This window comes from Hyperoodon ampullatus (assembly GCF_949752795.1).
Source record: "Hyperoodon ampullatus genome assembly, chromosome: 13".
NCBI classification, from domain to species: domain Eukaryota; kingdom Metazoa; phylum Chordata; class Mammalia; order Artiodactyla; family Ziphiidae; genus Hyperoodon; species Hyperoodon ampullatus.
The window spans coordinates 10,672,290-10,689,883 of record NC_136926.1 but is presented as its reverse complement, the minus strand read 5'-3'; the positions used below and the strand labels follow the sequence as shown (position 1 = coordinate 10,689,883).

Below are 17,594 nucleotides of genomic sequence, written 5' to 3'. Positions count from 1 at the left end.
CATTTTTTAGGAATGTCTAGAAATGTTTATAAATATATATCTTAAAATTCTCTATGATCTAAGTTCTTTATATTTGTGACATGCATTTTCCCTTGAAAGTATACTCCTTTCCAAATCAGTGAGTATACATCTACAGCGACATTAAATAGTAGCACCAAATTCAAATCATCGTATACCATTGTCTGGATGGACCACAATTTATTGCCCCAATGCCTGTTGCTGGACATTTAGATGTTTTTCACTGTTACTCACACTGCTGTGGTAGATATCCTTGCGGATAAATCTTTTCATCCTTGCTGCATAGTTTCCTTGGATAGAAGCAGATTTGCTAGAGCAAAAGAATATGTATTTTTAAGGCTTGTCATACATATGGTGAAACTTTCCTTCAGAAAGGTTGTAGAGATAGTGATTCTTGGATGCTTCGTAAACTTTTCATTGTGCGCATATCAAAGTGTGTTCGTAAATATCCTGACAACCAGCACTCCCTCATTCAATGCCAGTTATTACCAGTGGCTTATTTCAATTGTCATTAAACAGTGGTCACAATGAAAATGGTTTCCTGAGAATCCATTGAAATGCTGCCATAATTTCAGCGCTTGTGGAGTGGATCTTCTCCTGCTAAAGTCTTATGTCAAGTTGAGGACACAATTTGGCTTTGCTGCTGTAAGTTGTTCAGCACCAATCCCAGTCTATACAAACTCACTCTTTTACAATAGTGTGAATCCCTGGTGCATGGGCAACTATCATTAGGTGAGATTTCAGGGAAAATGCTTGAAATTTAGACAGTATCATAGTTGCTTCAAGAAGGGGGTGAAACCTGAGACATTTGGGAGAGTGATGGGTACACAACTGACATCAAGCAGCATTTCAGTCATGGATTTTCAAATTATAACAAGGAAATTTGAGTGTGTTTATTTTGTCTTTGTTTGTATGTTTTAATCACAACATCTCTGAAGAAAGTTGCTTTGGTTCTGAAAGAAGGAATTAATTGGCTGCTCAAAAAAAAAAAAATGAGGCACTAAAAAGAGACAACCTTGATTTCAAATGTTTGATCTCAACATGGCCAATCTCATCGCTTTCACTGCAAAATGCAACAGCATAGGAGTCATCTGATCTTAATCCCCAAGAGGGGAAAGAGAACTAGTTGCAATAATTCTTGATCTGTTCCTGCCTTGACACACTCAAGGGAGGAAGCTGTTTCAGAGAGAAATCTTGTGGTTGTAAGGAAAAGGAAAGCCAATTCAAACTGATTGAAATAATAAAGGAAATGTTCGTGAAAGGTCCAGGTTCTAATGAAACTTGTTCAGTTCAACAAGGTACCATGGGATGAATTTTTCTTTGACTGTCCTCCCTGCCTTCCCCCTTATCTTCTTCAGCTGGAGGGTGGCTCCCTCTTAGGCACAAAATGGCTGCCAGCAACCCTCACAGGTGTCTGCTTCTCTGTTCATAGTCTATGAGGAAAGAGAACTTCTTTGCCTATGGTTCCTTAGATCTAGGAATCATGATTTTTAGAAGCCCCTGGCAAAAGTCTCCTTGTATCTCATTAGCCCAAATTGTGTCACATGACCATCCCTCAACCAGTCACTGTGATGAGAGGTGGGCTCTGCTGTTTGGCTTCAGCCATTTAGGACCACCCTGTTGCTGGTACCATAAGTATTTTCTGAGGGGCAGGAAGTCTAACCAGGGAACCAACCAGTATCAAGAGGGAGGGAGAAGGGATACTGGGAGCGTGGGAAAAGCCAGTGTCCATTATGCAGAAGTTTTAAAAAGTACTCCCAGGGCTTCCCTGGTGGCTCAGTGGTTGGGAGTCCGCCTGCCGATGCGGGGGGCGCGGGTTCGTGCCCCGGTCCGGGAGGCTCCCACGTGCCGTGGAGCGGCTGGGCCTGTGGGCCATGGCCGCTGAGCTTGCGCGTCCGGAGCCTGTGCTCCGCGACGGGAGAGGCCACAACAGTGAGAGGCCGCAAGAAGAAAAAAAAAAGTACTCCCAGAGATCCTTATGTGCCTCCTTGGAGGACTGTCTGTCCACCCACTTCACCATCCCTCAGGATGAAAAGTGATAGATTTGCCATCAATTTTCAGCCAAGGGGTTGAAACACCCTGGTGTATTGGGATAAGCTTGATAATATTACCTACAAGTCATTCCTAGTGATAGCTAAAGAGATAAAGTTTATAAATGATTTTATTGTTTCATGTCTAGCTGAGCTTATTCAAGGCTATCCCAGGTGCTTTTCTGGTATTCCGTATGCTTTATTTAGTGAACAAGACGGGGTACTCTGGGGTCTTGCTGTAGATTCTCCACCTCTAACCCGAGCTGCTTGGTACAGGACACGTACTGCGTGACCCAGGAGAAAAGTGGCTGAGAATCAGGCAGGCTAGTAACAGTCCCTTCCCTGCACTCCAGACCCCACTCTCTATCCTATGGGAATAGAGTTGATTTACCATGTTGTGTTAGCTTCTGCTTTACAGCAAAGTGAATCAGTTATACATACACGTATACCCACTCTTTTTTAGATTTTCCTCCGATATAGGCCATTACAGAGTACTGAGTAGAGTTCCCTGTGCTATACAGTAGGCTCTTATGGTTTATCTATTTTATATATAGTAGTGTGTATATGTCAGTCCCAAACTCCCAGTTTATCCCTTCTCCCACCCCCGCTTTCCCCCCTGGTAACCATAAGTTTGTGTTCTACATCTGGGGCTCTATTTCCGTTTTGTAAATAAGTTCATTCGTACCATTTTTCTTAGATTCCACATATAAGCAATAGCATATGATAATTGTCTTTCTCTGTCTGACTTACTTCACTCAGTATGACAATCTCCAGATCCATCCAAGCGTCATTCAACTTTGATACAGCTACATCCCCTGCCTTCCACAGTCCACTCAAAAGGCCCAGAGCAGCAGGCACCACAGCCCAATTTCATTTTCAGAGAAAGTGGGTGATGATGGCTGCTGAGAAAACCCCACACCTCCTCCCACACATCCGTATTACTATGATTTCTGTTAGTGGGTAGCTGAACTGTCCTCACTGTGCCTTCAGAAAACAGTACAGTACCCCTGATCAGCCATGGTCAAATTTCACTTGCCACTTATTTTTTTTAAATCTTTTCTTTTTGTTTATTACATAACCGATTCATATTTACTGCAGAGCAATGGGAAAGTCACGTAAGCTAAGAAAAAGTAATGAAATCTGCTGTAATCCCACCCCCGTAGAGAATCACTGCATGGCGGGGGGCGGGGGAGCTTATCATATCTTTTGATATGTATACATTCAAACAGATCATTTTTTCAAAAACAAAGAATCATGCAATACCTATTACTTTGTAACACGTCTTCTCCCTCAGAGAACTCCTCCAGCACCTCTAGGCTTAGATCATTATATTGTCGTTACATTTAATTGCTGCATAGTATTCTGTCGTTTAGAGGCACCCTGATTATCGAACCTGTCTTCTCTTGTGAATTTGTGGTTTCCAAGAGTTTGCTGTCGCAAGCAGCATCTTAGCAGTTTTGTTGATGTGAACCTCTGTGCCCATGCAGGGATGTTCCCATAGGATGCTTGACAGCAGAAGCATCATTAGACCAAGGGCAAGCCTGCTTTTGCAACATTTAGTATGCACTGAGGAATTGTCCTTCAGAAAAGTCATTACAGGGTATTCTCCCACAGTTTCATTTGAAAGCATCCATTTCTCCATAATTTCTTGTCATTTCCTTTCATTTAAAAAAAAAAACAATATTGCAGGAATTAATTTCACGACACGATAATCCAGATAATAGTCTTGCTATTGTTCACCAAATTGGTAGCTGAGAAAAGTGACTTTTATATTACAATATAGTTAATTTAACTCTCTTCTTTGTATTGACCTGATATCCACCTCTGAGTAATACATTTAAGTCTTGTGAGGTTTCCCTGATGGCTAAGAAAGGCAAATGAATAGAGAAGAGGGAAAGAAAAACCGATGAACAATTACCTGGATAATTCACTCATAAAATCCTGCTAGGGGAGCAGTGAGGGTAGGGGAAAAGTACATTTGCATCTTTATATTGACAGAATTCAAGCTCTCTAAATCAGCTACCTGTGCCACTTTACAACAATGATTATCAACATTTAATTTTTTTTTTTTTTTTTGCGGTTTGCGGGCCTCTCACTGTTGTGGCCTTTCCCGTTGCGGAGCACAGGCCCCGGATGCGCAGGCTCAGCGGCCATGGCTCATGGGCCCAGCCGCTCCGCGGCATGTGGGATCTTCCCGGACCAGGGCACGAACCCGTGTCCCCTGCATCGGCAGGCGGACTCTCAACCACTGCGCCACCAGGGAAGCCCTCAACATTTAATTTTTTGCTTTACTTTGAGTCTAACGCTCATAATAGAAGCTTCCATTTTTCAGATGCTTGCCATGAGTCAGGAATTTAGCGATTAATTTAATCATCACAACAAAGTAGGAATTATTCCCCTGTTCTTCTGCTGAAGAAATTAGGGCCCAGAGATGTTGAGTTATTTGTCCAAGGTCACGCAGGCGGTCACCAGACAGAATGAGGATCAGAGCTCAGGTTCGTCCGTCTCCAAAGCCCTTGCTGTTTCCAGTGTGCCACAAGGCCTCTCTTTTGGTGGAAAAAAGGACGCTGTGCTGCCTAAGGACCCCTCCAAGCTGATCAGACATCTCACATGAATGCATGAGCCTCCTGCGGCCTGGCTCCGCTTTGAACGGTTGTACTAACACTTCTTTCACTTCTTGACTTCCCTCAGGTCCCAGACAAACCAATGGGGAAGATCAAGTATATGGAGAAGGATATGATAAACCTCAAGAAAGACCTTACACGAAGCCGGTGAGTGAGCCCTGCACCGAATGACCCACAGACAGCCCGATAGGGACAAGCAGGCTATGGGGTGATGCCTGTGAGTCTTGCTGAGTCTCAGTGCCCCTCAACCCTGAACATTAAGCAGGAGACTTGCAGGAGGGTAGCCCTGTAAGGACTAGGGATGGGACCCATTTCTTGGTTGGACTCTTCAGGGAGTACCTGCACCAGACCGACCTACCCATTCTTGCTCAGGGCAGTCCCATGCCTAGAATTCCCTCTGCTTTCCTTTCTTGGACTGAATCCAACTCAAGAGAGTTCCCTTATGCTCCAGAAGACACTACCCTTTTTACTGCACGCCCACAGTGTGGTAGCCGAGAGTCAGATCGACTTGGTCTCAAATACTCATCCTGCTACCTGCCAGCTGGTGACACTGGAAGAGTTACTTAACCTCCCTGAGTCTCTGTTTCCTTAACTGTAAAGTGAATATAGTATGAGGTTGTTAGAAGGACTGGGTGAAATAATGCATAAAAGTGCCATAGCCTTGAAGACAATGCCATTCATATCTTTTTCCACCCCATCAATTCCTTCCTCCATAGCGTGATAACGTGAGCAAACTGAGGTCTAGGACCATAATTTTTTCATCTCTTGGCGTGAGGTGGGATTTCTTTCTCCTCAAGGTGGGGTCATAAATGGGGCTTTTGGCCAAGCAACTCAAGGCGGAGTAAGAGATGGAGATTTTTTTAACACAAAACACATAAGAGACACGCTAAGCGGGGGTGATACAGGCAGCGCGGAGGGTCTGCTTATCTCTCGTGTCTCCCACTCTGAGCCAGACCCTGGTTAGAATCACAGCGAGATGCTTCCTTCCTCACCTCCATGGTCTGGAAGCTCTTCCTTCACTGCGCACCTGCATCTCCTCCCCACACGGCTTTGATGGAACGGATGACAGCCCAAGAAGAGGCAGGAAGGTGTGGGCTTTTGAAACGGGGGAGAAGGAAAGGGATGAAGGAGGCTAAGGGGGGCATCAGGATAGGGCCCCAGAGAACAATATTTCCCCACCGACCACAGGAAGGGTGGCTGCATCGGCTCTGAGAGGCTCTCTGGACACCCAGTGTCCAGCAGAAACATAATGTGAGCTGTTCATGTGATTTAAATTTTTTCAGTAGCCACACTAAAAAAAAAAGTGGGAAGAAAAACCAGTGAAAGTAATTCTAATAATATATTTTATTTAGCCAAATAGATCCGAAGTATTGTCATTTGACATGGAATCAATATAAAAAGGTATTAATGAGATACTTTATAGTCTGTTTTGAACATGTGATGAAAAATGATGAATGGTGAAAATCCACAGTGTATGTTGCACTTAGAACATATATCTGTTTAGACCAACCACATTTCAAGTGCTCAGTAGTTGTTACAGATTGAATTGTGTCCCCCCAAAATCCGTATGTCAAAGCCCCAACCCTCAGTGTGATTGTATTTGCAGAGAGGGCCACTGAAGAGGTAATTAAGGTTAAGTGAGGTCCGAAAGGTGGGACCTAATCCAACAGGATTGATGTTCTCATAAGAAGAGGAAAGGATGCCAGGAATGTGCACACTACATTTTTACTATATGTGGATGGTGATCTGTGATCAGTGATCTTTGATGTGACTCTTGCAAAAGATTAGGACTCACTGAAGGCTCAGAGGATGGTTAGCCTTCTTTAGCAGTAAAGTATTTTTTAATTCAGATATGTACATTTTTTTTAGATATAATGCAATTGCCCACTTAAGACACTACAGTGTAGTGTAAACATAACTTTATATGCAATGGGAAACCAAAAAACTGTGACTCACTTTATTGCGATATGCACTTTACTGCAGTGGTCTGGAACCCGACCTGCAGCCACTCTGAAGCGTACCTGTCTGTAGCAGTGGCAGTGATGGGGGGAGCAAGTGCTGCCTTAGCAAGAGTGGTCAGAGGGGGCTTCCCTGGTGGCGCAGTGGTTGAGAGTCCGCCTGCCGATGCAGGGGACACGGGTTCGTGCCCCGGTCCGGGAAGATCCCACATGCCGCGGAGCGGCTGGGCCCGTGAGCCATGGCCGCTGAGCCTGCGCGTCCGGAGCCTGTGCTCCGCAACGGGAGAGGCCACAACGGTGAGAGGCCCGCGTACCGCAAAAAAAAAAAAAAAAAAGAGTCGTCAGAGGGAGTGGTTTTGTAAAGGGGGCCATGGGCGGACACCTGAACAGTGACGCCTGAATGGGGTATGTCACAGGACAACAGATGGATGGGTGCCAAAGCTGGGACAAACCAGAACCGCTGGAGAAGCAGAAAGAAGGCCAGCGTGGCTGGACCAGAGTGAGGGAGATGGGCACAGGATGGAGCCCACAGGGCCTCGGGCCTCACAGGCCGTGGCGAAAAGTTTGGGTTTTAGTCTAAGTGCAGTGAGAACCCGTTGGAGGGTTCTGAACAAGAGAAGGATATGATCTGATCTTTAAAAGAACATTCCATCGGCTGCATAGGGACCAGTAGAAAGGCTGTGGTAAGAGATGTCGATGGCTTGGATCAGGCAAATAACAGTGAATTGGAGAGAAGTGGGCGGCTTCGGGATTTGTTTGGAGGCACAGGGTGAGATCAGATGTGGGAGACAAGGGAGAAGGCGGGATCAACATGCTTTTATCTCTTCCGCCCTCACTGGGATGTAAGATGTCTCCTAACCTAGAAAATATCATGTCCACTGTCATGGTCCCTGAGTGTTTAGTGATGGGATGAATTAATTCTGTTGTCCATCCCTGGAACTTAGAAGTTAAAAATAAGGGGGAAGCCCTGTACATTAACTTAGGGAAAGTGAGTGAGGGAGATGGCTTACATATAAATCTGTGGGATAAACCAGTTGATGAGATGGCTGGACCATTGCTGTCTCCATCAGGCTGGTCTCCCTCTTCTACTGCCTTCAAGCTGGAGTGTCCACTCTGCCTTACTGGGGAATGGCCTGTGGCTGGGAGGAGAAGGTGTTAATGTTGTCCTGTAACAGGGTCAGTCTGTCCTGGGAATCCCCAGGGTCTAGCTCAGTTCTTAGCATAGAGAAGCCACTCAATAAATATTTGCTAAAGTTTATATTTGCATCGTATCTTAAAAATCTTCCCTGAAGCAGCCAGGAAAGTTCTTTTTGCTCCATTTCTCAGATGAGAAAACTGAGACTCAGCGAAGTTCAGAGATTTACTTGCAGTCATTGTATCAGTTAGCTATCACCACATAACAAGTCACCTCAAAAAGTCAGTGACTTAAAACAGTGACATATTAGTGTTTATGAGTCTATAATTCAGTTGGGAGGTTCTCTGATCTCAGCTGGTCTCCCTTGAGTGTCTGTCCTCAGCTGAGGGTTAGGGAGGTGACTGTGCTGATCTTGGCTGGGCTCTCTCCTATGGTTTGGAGGATAACCAGCCATAGGGAGGTCTAGGATGGCCTTGGCCCTAACAACTTGGTGTCTCATTCCCAAGCAGGTCAGTCAGGCCTTGTTCTCACCATAGCAGGATTCTGAGAGAGAATGGAAGTGTGTGAAGCCTCTGAAGATTCATGCTAAGAACTGGCAAAACATCACTTCCACTGTATTCTTGTGACCACAGCAAGTCACAAATCCAGCCCAGATTAAAGGGAGGGGCTTCCCTGGTGGCACAGTGGTTAAGAATCCGCCTGCCAGTGCAGGGGCCATGCGTTTGAGTCCTGGTCCGGGAAGATCCCACATGCCGCAGAGCAACTAAGCCCATGGGCCACAACTACTGAGCCTGCGCTCTAGAGCCCGTGAGCCACAACTACTGAAGCCCGTGCGCCTAGAGCCTGTGCTCCACAACAAGAGAGGCCACCGCGATGAGAAGCCTGCGCACTGCAACAAAGAGTAGCCCCCACTTGCCACAAAGAGGAAGCCTGTGTGCAGCAACAAAGACCCAAAGCAGCCAAAAATAAATAAATATATTATTTTTTTAAAGGTGGGGGAATAGACTCCACTTCTTGATGGGAAGATCTGTAAAGTCTCCTTGCAAAAGGGTGGAGATTTGGGGTCATTTCTTTCAGTCGACCACAGTCAGATAGCCAATTCTGTGCTAGCCTTTGAGACATGAGCTAGTTTCCCCAAAGTTAATTTGTACAAATCAGAGCCTCCCTCTTGGGAATGGAAGCCACGTCAAGAATCAAGCAGGTAGCAGTAAGGGGAGAAGCTACAAGGCTCTGAGGAAGGGGGACCAGAGAGGCGTGGAGAGCTATAGGGAACCAGGGTGTGAGAGGCAAAGAGAGAGAAGATGAAGGAGCCGAGTGGGAAGTTAGAGGAGAAGACAGCAACCTAAGAGAAGAGAGCCCGACGTCCTGTCAAGACTCAACCTGAAGACTTTCAGATCCTGCTACTGAGGTCCCTGAAGCTCTTTTTGGAGAAAATCTCCAATTCCTCTTTGAGTTCCTCATCTTGGATTCCCACAAGAGTTTTCAAACCCTTTATCTCCCCTATATGTACTCTTACAATAAACCCCTCTTGAGTGGAATAGCTTGGCAACCAAGGACCCCTATGACTAAAATGACTTCTTAGTCTATAAAGACAGAGGAATCCAGAGGAAATGTGACACTTTTATCATCCCACTCTGTTGCTGGACTGCTTTATGAGTTAATGGTGTTTAATAAGGGACATTCCCTTTGGGTTATGGTTTGTGTCTAAGCTGGTAGGTGGAGTGAACTTCTCTTCTTGAAACAAAAAGAGATGAAATGAATAATTTAATTAAAAGTTAAATCTAGATGGGTGGCACATGTACCCCCACTCCTTTCTCCTGTGTCCAAGGCAGACATTACTAATGGATCACAGCACTCTTTCCATTTGAGCCCAGACTTGGTCTCAAAAGTCCTCTCAATCCAGCACTCCAGGCAGCTACCACCACTAATTAGAGTTGTTAAACAGGATGTAATTTATTTGTCATCTCTAAATTAGAAGACTCAGAAGGAGACTTTGGTATCTATAATATGGCATCTTATTAATCCAAAATGAGGGAGGGAGTGTAAGAGACCAGCAGGAGAACAAACCTCACTCAAATCCCTTTATAGATGAGGCTGATCTTAATCAGTGAATTTAAACAGTTGAAAAATTGTTGACCTCTGACATTTACTGACGGTTCTCAATGGCTTCTGCGTCTCATCACTCAACACCCAGGACCTCCACATCCGTAGCCTATAACCCAGAACTTCTTCATTTCAAAGTTTAAGCCTGATTCTTCCCACTGCCCCCTCCCCAGACTTGAGACTTGCCTCAAAGCCGCAGAATTGTTTAACATCATGGATTTATATGCTGGTCAATACTTTGGAATGCAGACAAAGTTAAGCCTTCTGAATGGTACCTTATGAATCATTCAAAGAAGACCTTAGTTCCCCCACTTTACATCCTCCCCATGCCCTGCAGCCAGCGGGTGGACATTAATGAGTCCCCAGCATGTTCCATGAAGGAAAGGACTTGGCCCCGTCCTTAGCCCAGAAATGATCAACACAGCCAGACACCCAAAGGGTAGGTCACTGCTGTGGGCTGGAGGAACCTGGCTCGAGTTAATTGCATTTTTATCATCTTGAACGTGACCCAGAGGCTGTACCTACTTTTTCTTTGTTACTGGTATCTTCGTGTGTCTTTGACACCTCTAGTTAACTATAGTTCTAGGGCAAGTTTTCTTCTCTGCTTTTCTTGTACCACTCTCCACTGAGGGTGGATATCTTTGTTTAATTTCTCTCTTTATGGCTATGGCTGCCTCAGAGGATCCCACATTAAAAAGGAACTCAACTAGAAAACCATGTTTTCAAATTTAAGCATCAAAATATCTTGAACCCTTGAACCTTTTGTTACATAAAGGTTTGCACAAAACTCTGTTTTCTGAAATCCTTTCCCAGGTGACAGGCAGTGTTCTCAGGCTTATAGCCAGGCTTGGAGGGTTCACACAGTATAGTTGAAAGTGCACTGGCTTTGGAGTCAGCTGTGGGTTCAAATCTTGACTCGACCAGTTACTACCTGGGTGGCCATGAACGAATCAATTCACTTCTGTAGAGCTTGGTTTCTTTATCTATGGGATGCGTTGCAGGGATAAGAAGTCTGCTTCACACAGTTGTTGGGATTTGCGGGGGCAGATATGGGTGAAGAATGTAGGAGTAGATCGATAAAAGGTAGTTGTTGTCTTTAAGCTGGTTGTCCTGAGACTGTCTGCAGATACTCAAGGGCAGCAATGAAGGGTATGAGCGTTGGAAGCAAAGAAACCCCGTACTGTCACACTCATCAGCTGAGTGACCTCAGCCTGGTCATTTTACTTCTCTAAACCTACCTCTCATCTGTAGAATGGAATCAATGCCTTCTTTCAAGGATTTTTTTGGTGAGGACGAAAGGAGACAATGTGCGTAAAATCTCCTGTTCTGCTTCACTTCCTTCCCTTTGCTCCTCCAGTGACCTGAAAACAGAGGCAAGACCAGGGAACTCAGAGTCCCAGCCATGTGTGACAAGCTAGAAGACCTCAGGCTGGCATCTTCCGTTCCCTAGACCTCAGTGGTCTTGGACCGTGCAAAAGCATGTTCCTCACCATTTCAGGGGAAGCCTGCATAGTACAGACAATATATGCTTCTCTCCTGGGGGCAAAAAAATGATTTAACTCAGTTCTGCAGTACCCTACAAAACTTTTAGGTAAATAGGTCCTAAGGTGAATTTACCCTATTGATTAAATGTGTGCGCGTGCACGTGTGTGTGTGTGTGTGTGTGTGTGTGTGTGTGTTTAAGAGACAGAGGAAGAAAAAGAGATGGTCTGTTATCTAAAACAAAGACCTCACGCTATATTTGGCTTCCCCAGAGCTGGGAGGGAATGGAGGGGATATTATCCAGGTCAGAGTTTGTTTCATTTGCATCCCTTTTTTTTTTTTTTTTTTTTTTTACCAGAGGGAGAGTCTATATCAGCTACATTCAGAGAGGAAATGCCAGGAGATAAAATACTGACAATGAGTGACAACTGTTACTCTTCCATCATTTTCAGTATCACTGCAGTAATGCTGACCTCAGTCCCCCCAGACCACGAGCAGAGGGAGCTCATGGTTTTAGGAGACACCCTGGATTTTAGCTCTTGAAGAGAACAGGTCACCTTCTCCAAAGTTTCCCCTTGTATGTTGAGCTGAGCACCCATCCTACAAGATGCACTATGAAGAAAAGTGTTCTGTGGTCACATATGTTTGGAAAATGCTGTGAACTCTATCCCCACCTCAGAGATTCCCAATTCACAGTAGAATTTCAAAGTTCTGTAAAGTTCTGTAGTAAGGAATTCTACTTAAACGCACATAGCTCAGCATTGGCTAATTTTTAAACCATGGACTTCCATTTCTGGCTACGTGGCAGATTAGACACCGTGAATGAGGGAAAAAAACTAGATAAAAGTCTGGATATAAAATCCACTGATGTTTAATATGTGTCGCAGGATGGGTCACTAGGGAAGCCGTCTCAGATGGAGACTTGTGTGCCGTGGTCAAGTGGGGGGCGCCGTCAGACAGTGGAGGCATAGGATGGTGCAGCGTCGCCGGTGGGTGACACAGGAGTCCGCACCACCGCTCACGCACCTGAATTGTGCCCTCTGACCCTGCTCGTGCCTGATTCCAGGTGTACCACTTCCATCTTATGATGGGTTATAACTGGGATCATAACTGTGTCACAGGGAATGTTACATGTGCCAAGAGGCTCTCTAGCTTTCACGCTTCACCTTGAATCGGTGATTACCCACGCTCACTCTTTTATGACCTTCTCCGGTGCACCAGTAGACCCTGCACAACAGCCATCTAGCTCCACAGTCTTTGTTCCCGTCACCTCCCCCAGACCTCTCAACAGCTCCAGATGTTGCACCAGCCCGTGCAGCACCTCCCGCGGGTGTCTGGTCCCGTCTTCCCCGCTGAGAGTGCTGACAGCTGCTCTTTCCGCAACCTGCCAGAGCCACTCACTACTGCACCTACTGCCGGAGACGGGCTGGGTGGCTTGCTGGCCCGTGTTTAACACCCCACCCTTCCGTGGGGGGAAAAGAATCTTGATATGTTATATGTGCTCATTTCTGTGGTGTAAATACTCCCACCATAGCCAGCCTCAAGCTACTAATGTGATGGCACTGAATGTGTGGTTGGGAAGAGATGTCCACAGTCCACGCTCACAAGCTGGTGTGGCTTGGCTCAGCACGCCACCGGGTCAGGTCCTCAATGCCAGATGGATGGTGGTTAATCCAGCTCCAAAATTCCATCTTTTTTTTTGCAGATTATATTCCGTTATAGGCTATTACAAGGTATTGGGTAAAATTCCCTGTGCTCTACAGTAAATCCTTGTTGTTTATCTACTTTATGTATAGTAGTGTGTATCTGTTAATCCCATGTGCCTAATTTATTCCTCCCTCCCCTCCCATTCCCCTTTGGTAACCCTAAGTTTGTTTTCTGTGTCTATGAGTCTGTTTCTCTTTTGTATATAGATTCATTTGTAGTATTTGTTAGATTCCACATATGTGATATCATATAGTATTTTCTTTCTCTGTCTACTTATTTCACTAAGCATAATATTCTCTAGGCCCATCCATGTTGCTGCAAATGGTAATATTCCATTCTTTTTTACGGCTGAGTAATATTTCATTCATAGACATACCACATCTTTTTAAGCCAATCCATTAATGAGCACTTGGGTTGCTTCTGTGTCTTGGCTATTGTAACTAGTGTCATTGTGAACATTGGGGTGAATGTGTCTTTTCGAATTAGAGTTTTCATTTTTTCCAGATACATACCCAGTAGTGGAATTGCTGGGTCATATGGTAGATCTATTTTTAGTTTTTTAAGGAACCTCCATACTGTTTTCTATAGTGTCTGCACCAATTTACATTCCCACCAACAGTGGAGGAGGGTTTCCTTTTCTCCACACCCTCTCCACCATTTATTATTTGTAGACTTTTTGATGATGGCCATTCTGACCAGTGTGAGGCAATCCCTCATCTGGTTTTGATTTGCATTTCTATAATAATTAGTGATGTTGAATATTTTATGTGCCTATTGACCATCCAGAGGTATTCTTTGGAGAAATGTCTATTTAGGTCTTCTGCCCATTTCTGATTGGGTTATTTGCTTTTTTGATACTGAGTTATATGAGCTGTTTGTATATTTTGGGTATTAACCCCTTGTCAGTGGCATCATTTGCAAATCTTTTCTCCCGTTCTGCAAATCTTTTCTCCCGTTCTGCAAATCTTTTCTCCCGTTCTGCAAGTTGTCCATTTGTTTTGTTGATGGTTTTCTTTGCTGTGCAGAAGCTTACAAGTTCGATTACATCCCATTTGTTTATTTTTGCTTTTATTTCTGTTGCCTTGGGAGACTGATCCAAAATCCCATTTTAGAGTCTACTTCTTAGGATCACTCTTGGACCTAACTTCTGTAGGTCAGTCTCCCTGGGACAGACTCTGAGATGGAGATTTTTGTGCAGGTTGTTCATTGGGAAGTGCTCTGAGGAGCAACACCTGTAAGCAAGTAAGGGCAGCAGGATGGGCAGAGGGAAAAGTTGAGCTAAGAAGCAATCACAGTGCAAACTTCAGATGATCCCGCAGGGAGCTCTGGAGCTGGGATGGCCATTCTGAGATATCCCAGCTTTAGAGGCAAGAGGACCAGACCTTCGTTCTTGGAGGAACCAGTCGCTGAATGCAGGTTTCCTCTAAGGAGGGGCGTACCCTTTATTGAAGCAGCTCCTTTTATTTGATGACAGATCCCGGGAAAGAACTCAGCTATGTGCCCTCAGCAGACACCAGCACCTGGAGAAATGGGGGCCTCTGTCTAGAAGGGGGATTCTGGGTGGCATACCCCAGCATCCCCTGGAATATGTGTCCAGAAATAAAAGCTTGAATAACAAGAAGAGAGAGCTTATGAAAACACAACTGAACTGACAATGGAACGTTTTGTCCTCATGCACAGCCATCCTAAATTAACATCCCACAGATGTGGTAGCATTGACTACCATAGTCAGTTTGAGAATTGATCATCTAGTCTAAGGCCCCCATGTCCCAGGTGAGGAAACCATAGCCCAGAATTGCCTTGTCCAAGATCACAGGATGTGTTAGTAGCAGAGCTGGAACTCACATCTACTCTAGGGCCTTTGTTCCATGTTGTACTTCTTGCTCAATGTGTATAATTTTGCAATTTTGTTTAGTTATTTGAATAATGGCCATTTCCACCACTAGATTAAAGGCTCCCTAACAACCGGGGCCATATCTCTTTCTCACAAATATATTGTCAGTGTCCAGCACAGTGTCTGGAATGTACTTGGTGTTTATAAATACTTTTGTTGAATGAATGAATGCATGTTTCAGAATCCCTCTGGCATTTTTTTTAGGCATCAGGCTGAGGGGACGGGGGAATGGAAGGTGGCAGGATGCATCTCTGAAAAGATCAGGCGGCCGGGCTGAGCCACGAGGAAACCTAGCTCAGAGCAGTAAGGACAGACACGTCATGTGAGTCCATGCAGGCTTTGAGCCAGACTGCTGGGGTTCAAATCCCAGCTCTGTGGCTTACAAGCCACATAGTGGAGAACAGCCTTCCTCATTTCTCTGATTCCCCAGAGTAGAGACTGCAAAAATACTTTCTTCCTCTCTCAGGGATCTTGTGAGGATTAAATGAGTTAATAAAGCACTTAGAACAGTGCCTGACACATGGTAAATACTTGATAAATGGTAGCTGCGTGTGTTACATCCTTCATGTTCCCCAAGTGACTGTAGCTATTGTACAGTATGACCATGATCCCATAGATTTCTCCCTGTCCCCAGTCATGGGGCTACAGGCAGAGCTCAGCACGAGATCCAGCATGTCACACCTGGTCCCAGATTCTGAACCTCAGAGGTCCGTGTTTAAGGGACCATTGGAGCAAATCTGATACCGGGTAGGAGCGGGGAGTGAGGATGGCTAGTTTGTAAGTGGAGGCTGTGCAAATGCAGCTGTTAGTGCTGGATTTCCATATTAATTTGAAATCTCTTCCTATTGGGATTGTTCAACAAGCCATTATTCTAATGGATGTCACCACAGGCTGTACAATAAAGCAGTAATCCACCACTTAGCGCAAATGCTGCCTGCATTAAGCCCTGTAATTTTTGGAACTTTTTATTGAAATATAACATAATACAGGAAAGCACACAAATCATTAAGCCTACAGCTCAATAAATTTTCACAAGATGAACACACCCATGGAGCCCACACCCCCATCAAGAAAAGGAACATTACCAGGCCCCTCAGAAAACCGCCTTGTGTCCCTTCCAGTCACTATCCCACCCCAAAGAAAATCACTCTCTTGACTTCTAGGACTTACATTTAGTATCTCCTGTTTTGAACGTTGCGTAAGTGAAATTGTACAGTTGGCACTCTTATCGTATCTCTTTGTTTTTTTTTTCATTGGACATTGTGTTTCTGAGATTTATCCACACTGCCTCACAGATTTGGGGTTTGTAATCCTTCAGTTTCTGGGCAGTTTCCATTGTGTGAAGGTAGCATAACATACTCGTTCTGGGATTGATGGGCATTTGGGTGGTTTCCTCTTTAGGGCTATTATGAAGAGAGCTGCTATGAACATTCTTACACATGTTTTTGGCTGAACGTGTGTATGCGTTTCTGTTGGGAACATACCTAAAAGTGGAAATGTTGGCTCTCAGAGCTCGCATAGACTCAGCTGTAGTCAATACTGCCAAACAGTTTCCCGAGCCCTATATTTTAAAGAACTTTTAAAAATACACAAATAAGATGATTTAGAAAAACTGGAAAATATGGAGAAGTAGATATTAATAAGTAATAGAACCACACTCAATTACATCACCTAGGAATCATCCCTATTCGTATTTTGGTATGTCAACTTTTATCAATATTTTTATATATACATGTGTATTTTTTTACCAAAAAAAAAATAGAACCATTTTGCATATTCTATTTGGTAACCTGATTTTTTATTTAGCAATAGGTTATGAACATCTTCCATGTCAATAAATGCACATCCACAATTTCATTTTTTAAACTTTTTAGTATGAAAATATTCAAGTATCTGTATTTGAACAGAACAATACAATGAACTTCTATGTACCCATTGCTCAGATCAATGATTATCAACTTATAGTCAATCTTGTTTCATTTACACATCATCCTCCCCTATTATTTTGAAGCGTTTATCATTTTATCCATAAATATTCAAACAACTATCTAGGAGAAGGCCTAGAGAAGACTAGAGAAGAGAAGGACTCTTTTTAAAACCGTAACCACAGTAATATTATCACATCTAAAACAAATAGCAATGTCTTTAATATCAAATATTCACTCAAGTACAACCATCTTAATGGTTGTATAATATTCCAGTGTAAGAATGTAGCATAATTTATCTAGCCACTTTCCTATCATTGGACTTCTTGGTTGTTTTTGATTTGTTCTCCTGTTATATAAACAGTGCTTAGATGGACATCTTCAGAGTTACATCATTCTAATACTCTAGTTCCATAAGATAAATTCCTAGGGCATGCAGCTTTAAGGTTCTTGACCCTTAACTGAAGTCCTCTAGATTTATACTGGGTTTCAGTTGCTGAAAATAGCTAGTTCATAAATGCTTGAAACAATTGAGCTTTTCCCATAAGAAATGAAAGCAAAGCAAAAAAAAAAAAACAGGGTGTAAGAGGTTGACAATACCTCAGACATGACTTTTTGCCCTTTTCACCTTAGCATAGTCATCAGAAGCAAAAGAGCAGTATATGGAGAGCAAAATGACAACAAAAACTGGTCATGAAATAAACCCTCCCCCCAAATT

At 44.0% G+C, this 17,594-nt stretch overlaps 1 protein-coding gene across 1 annotated transcript in view; it reads left to right on the top strand.

Moving 5' to 3' along the window:
• Positions 1-17,594, top strand: part of CCDC60 (coiled-coil domain containing 60) — a gene marked incomplete at both ends in the record, with an annotated part of 162,854 nt that overhangs the window by 74,544 nt on the left and 70,716 nt on the right. The window contains one exon of the mRNA XM_079717882.1: positions 4,740-4,819. Coding sequence (XP_079574008.1) covers positions 4,740-4,819 — 80 coding nt within the window. The remainder of the gene's footprint in view (positions 1-4,739; positions 4,820-17,594) is intronic.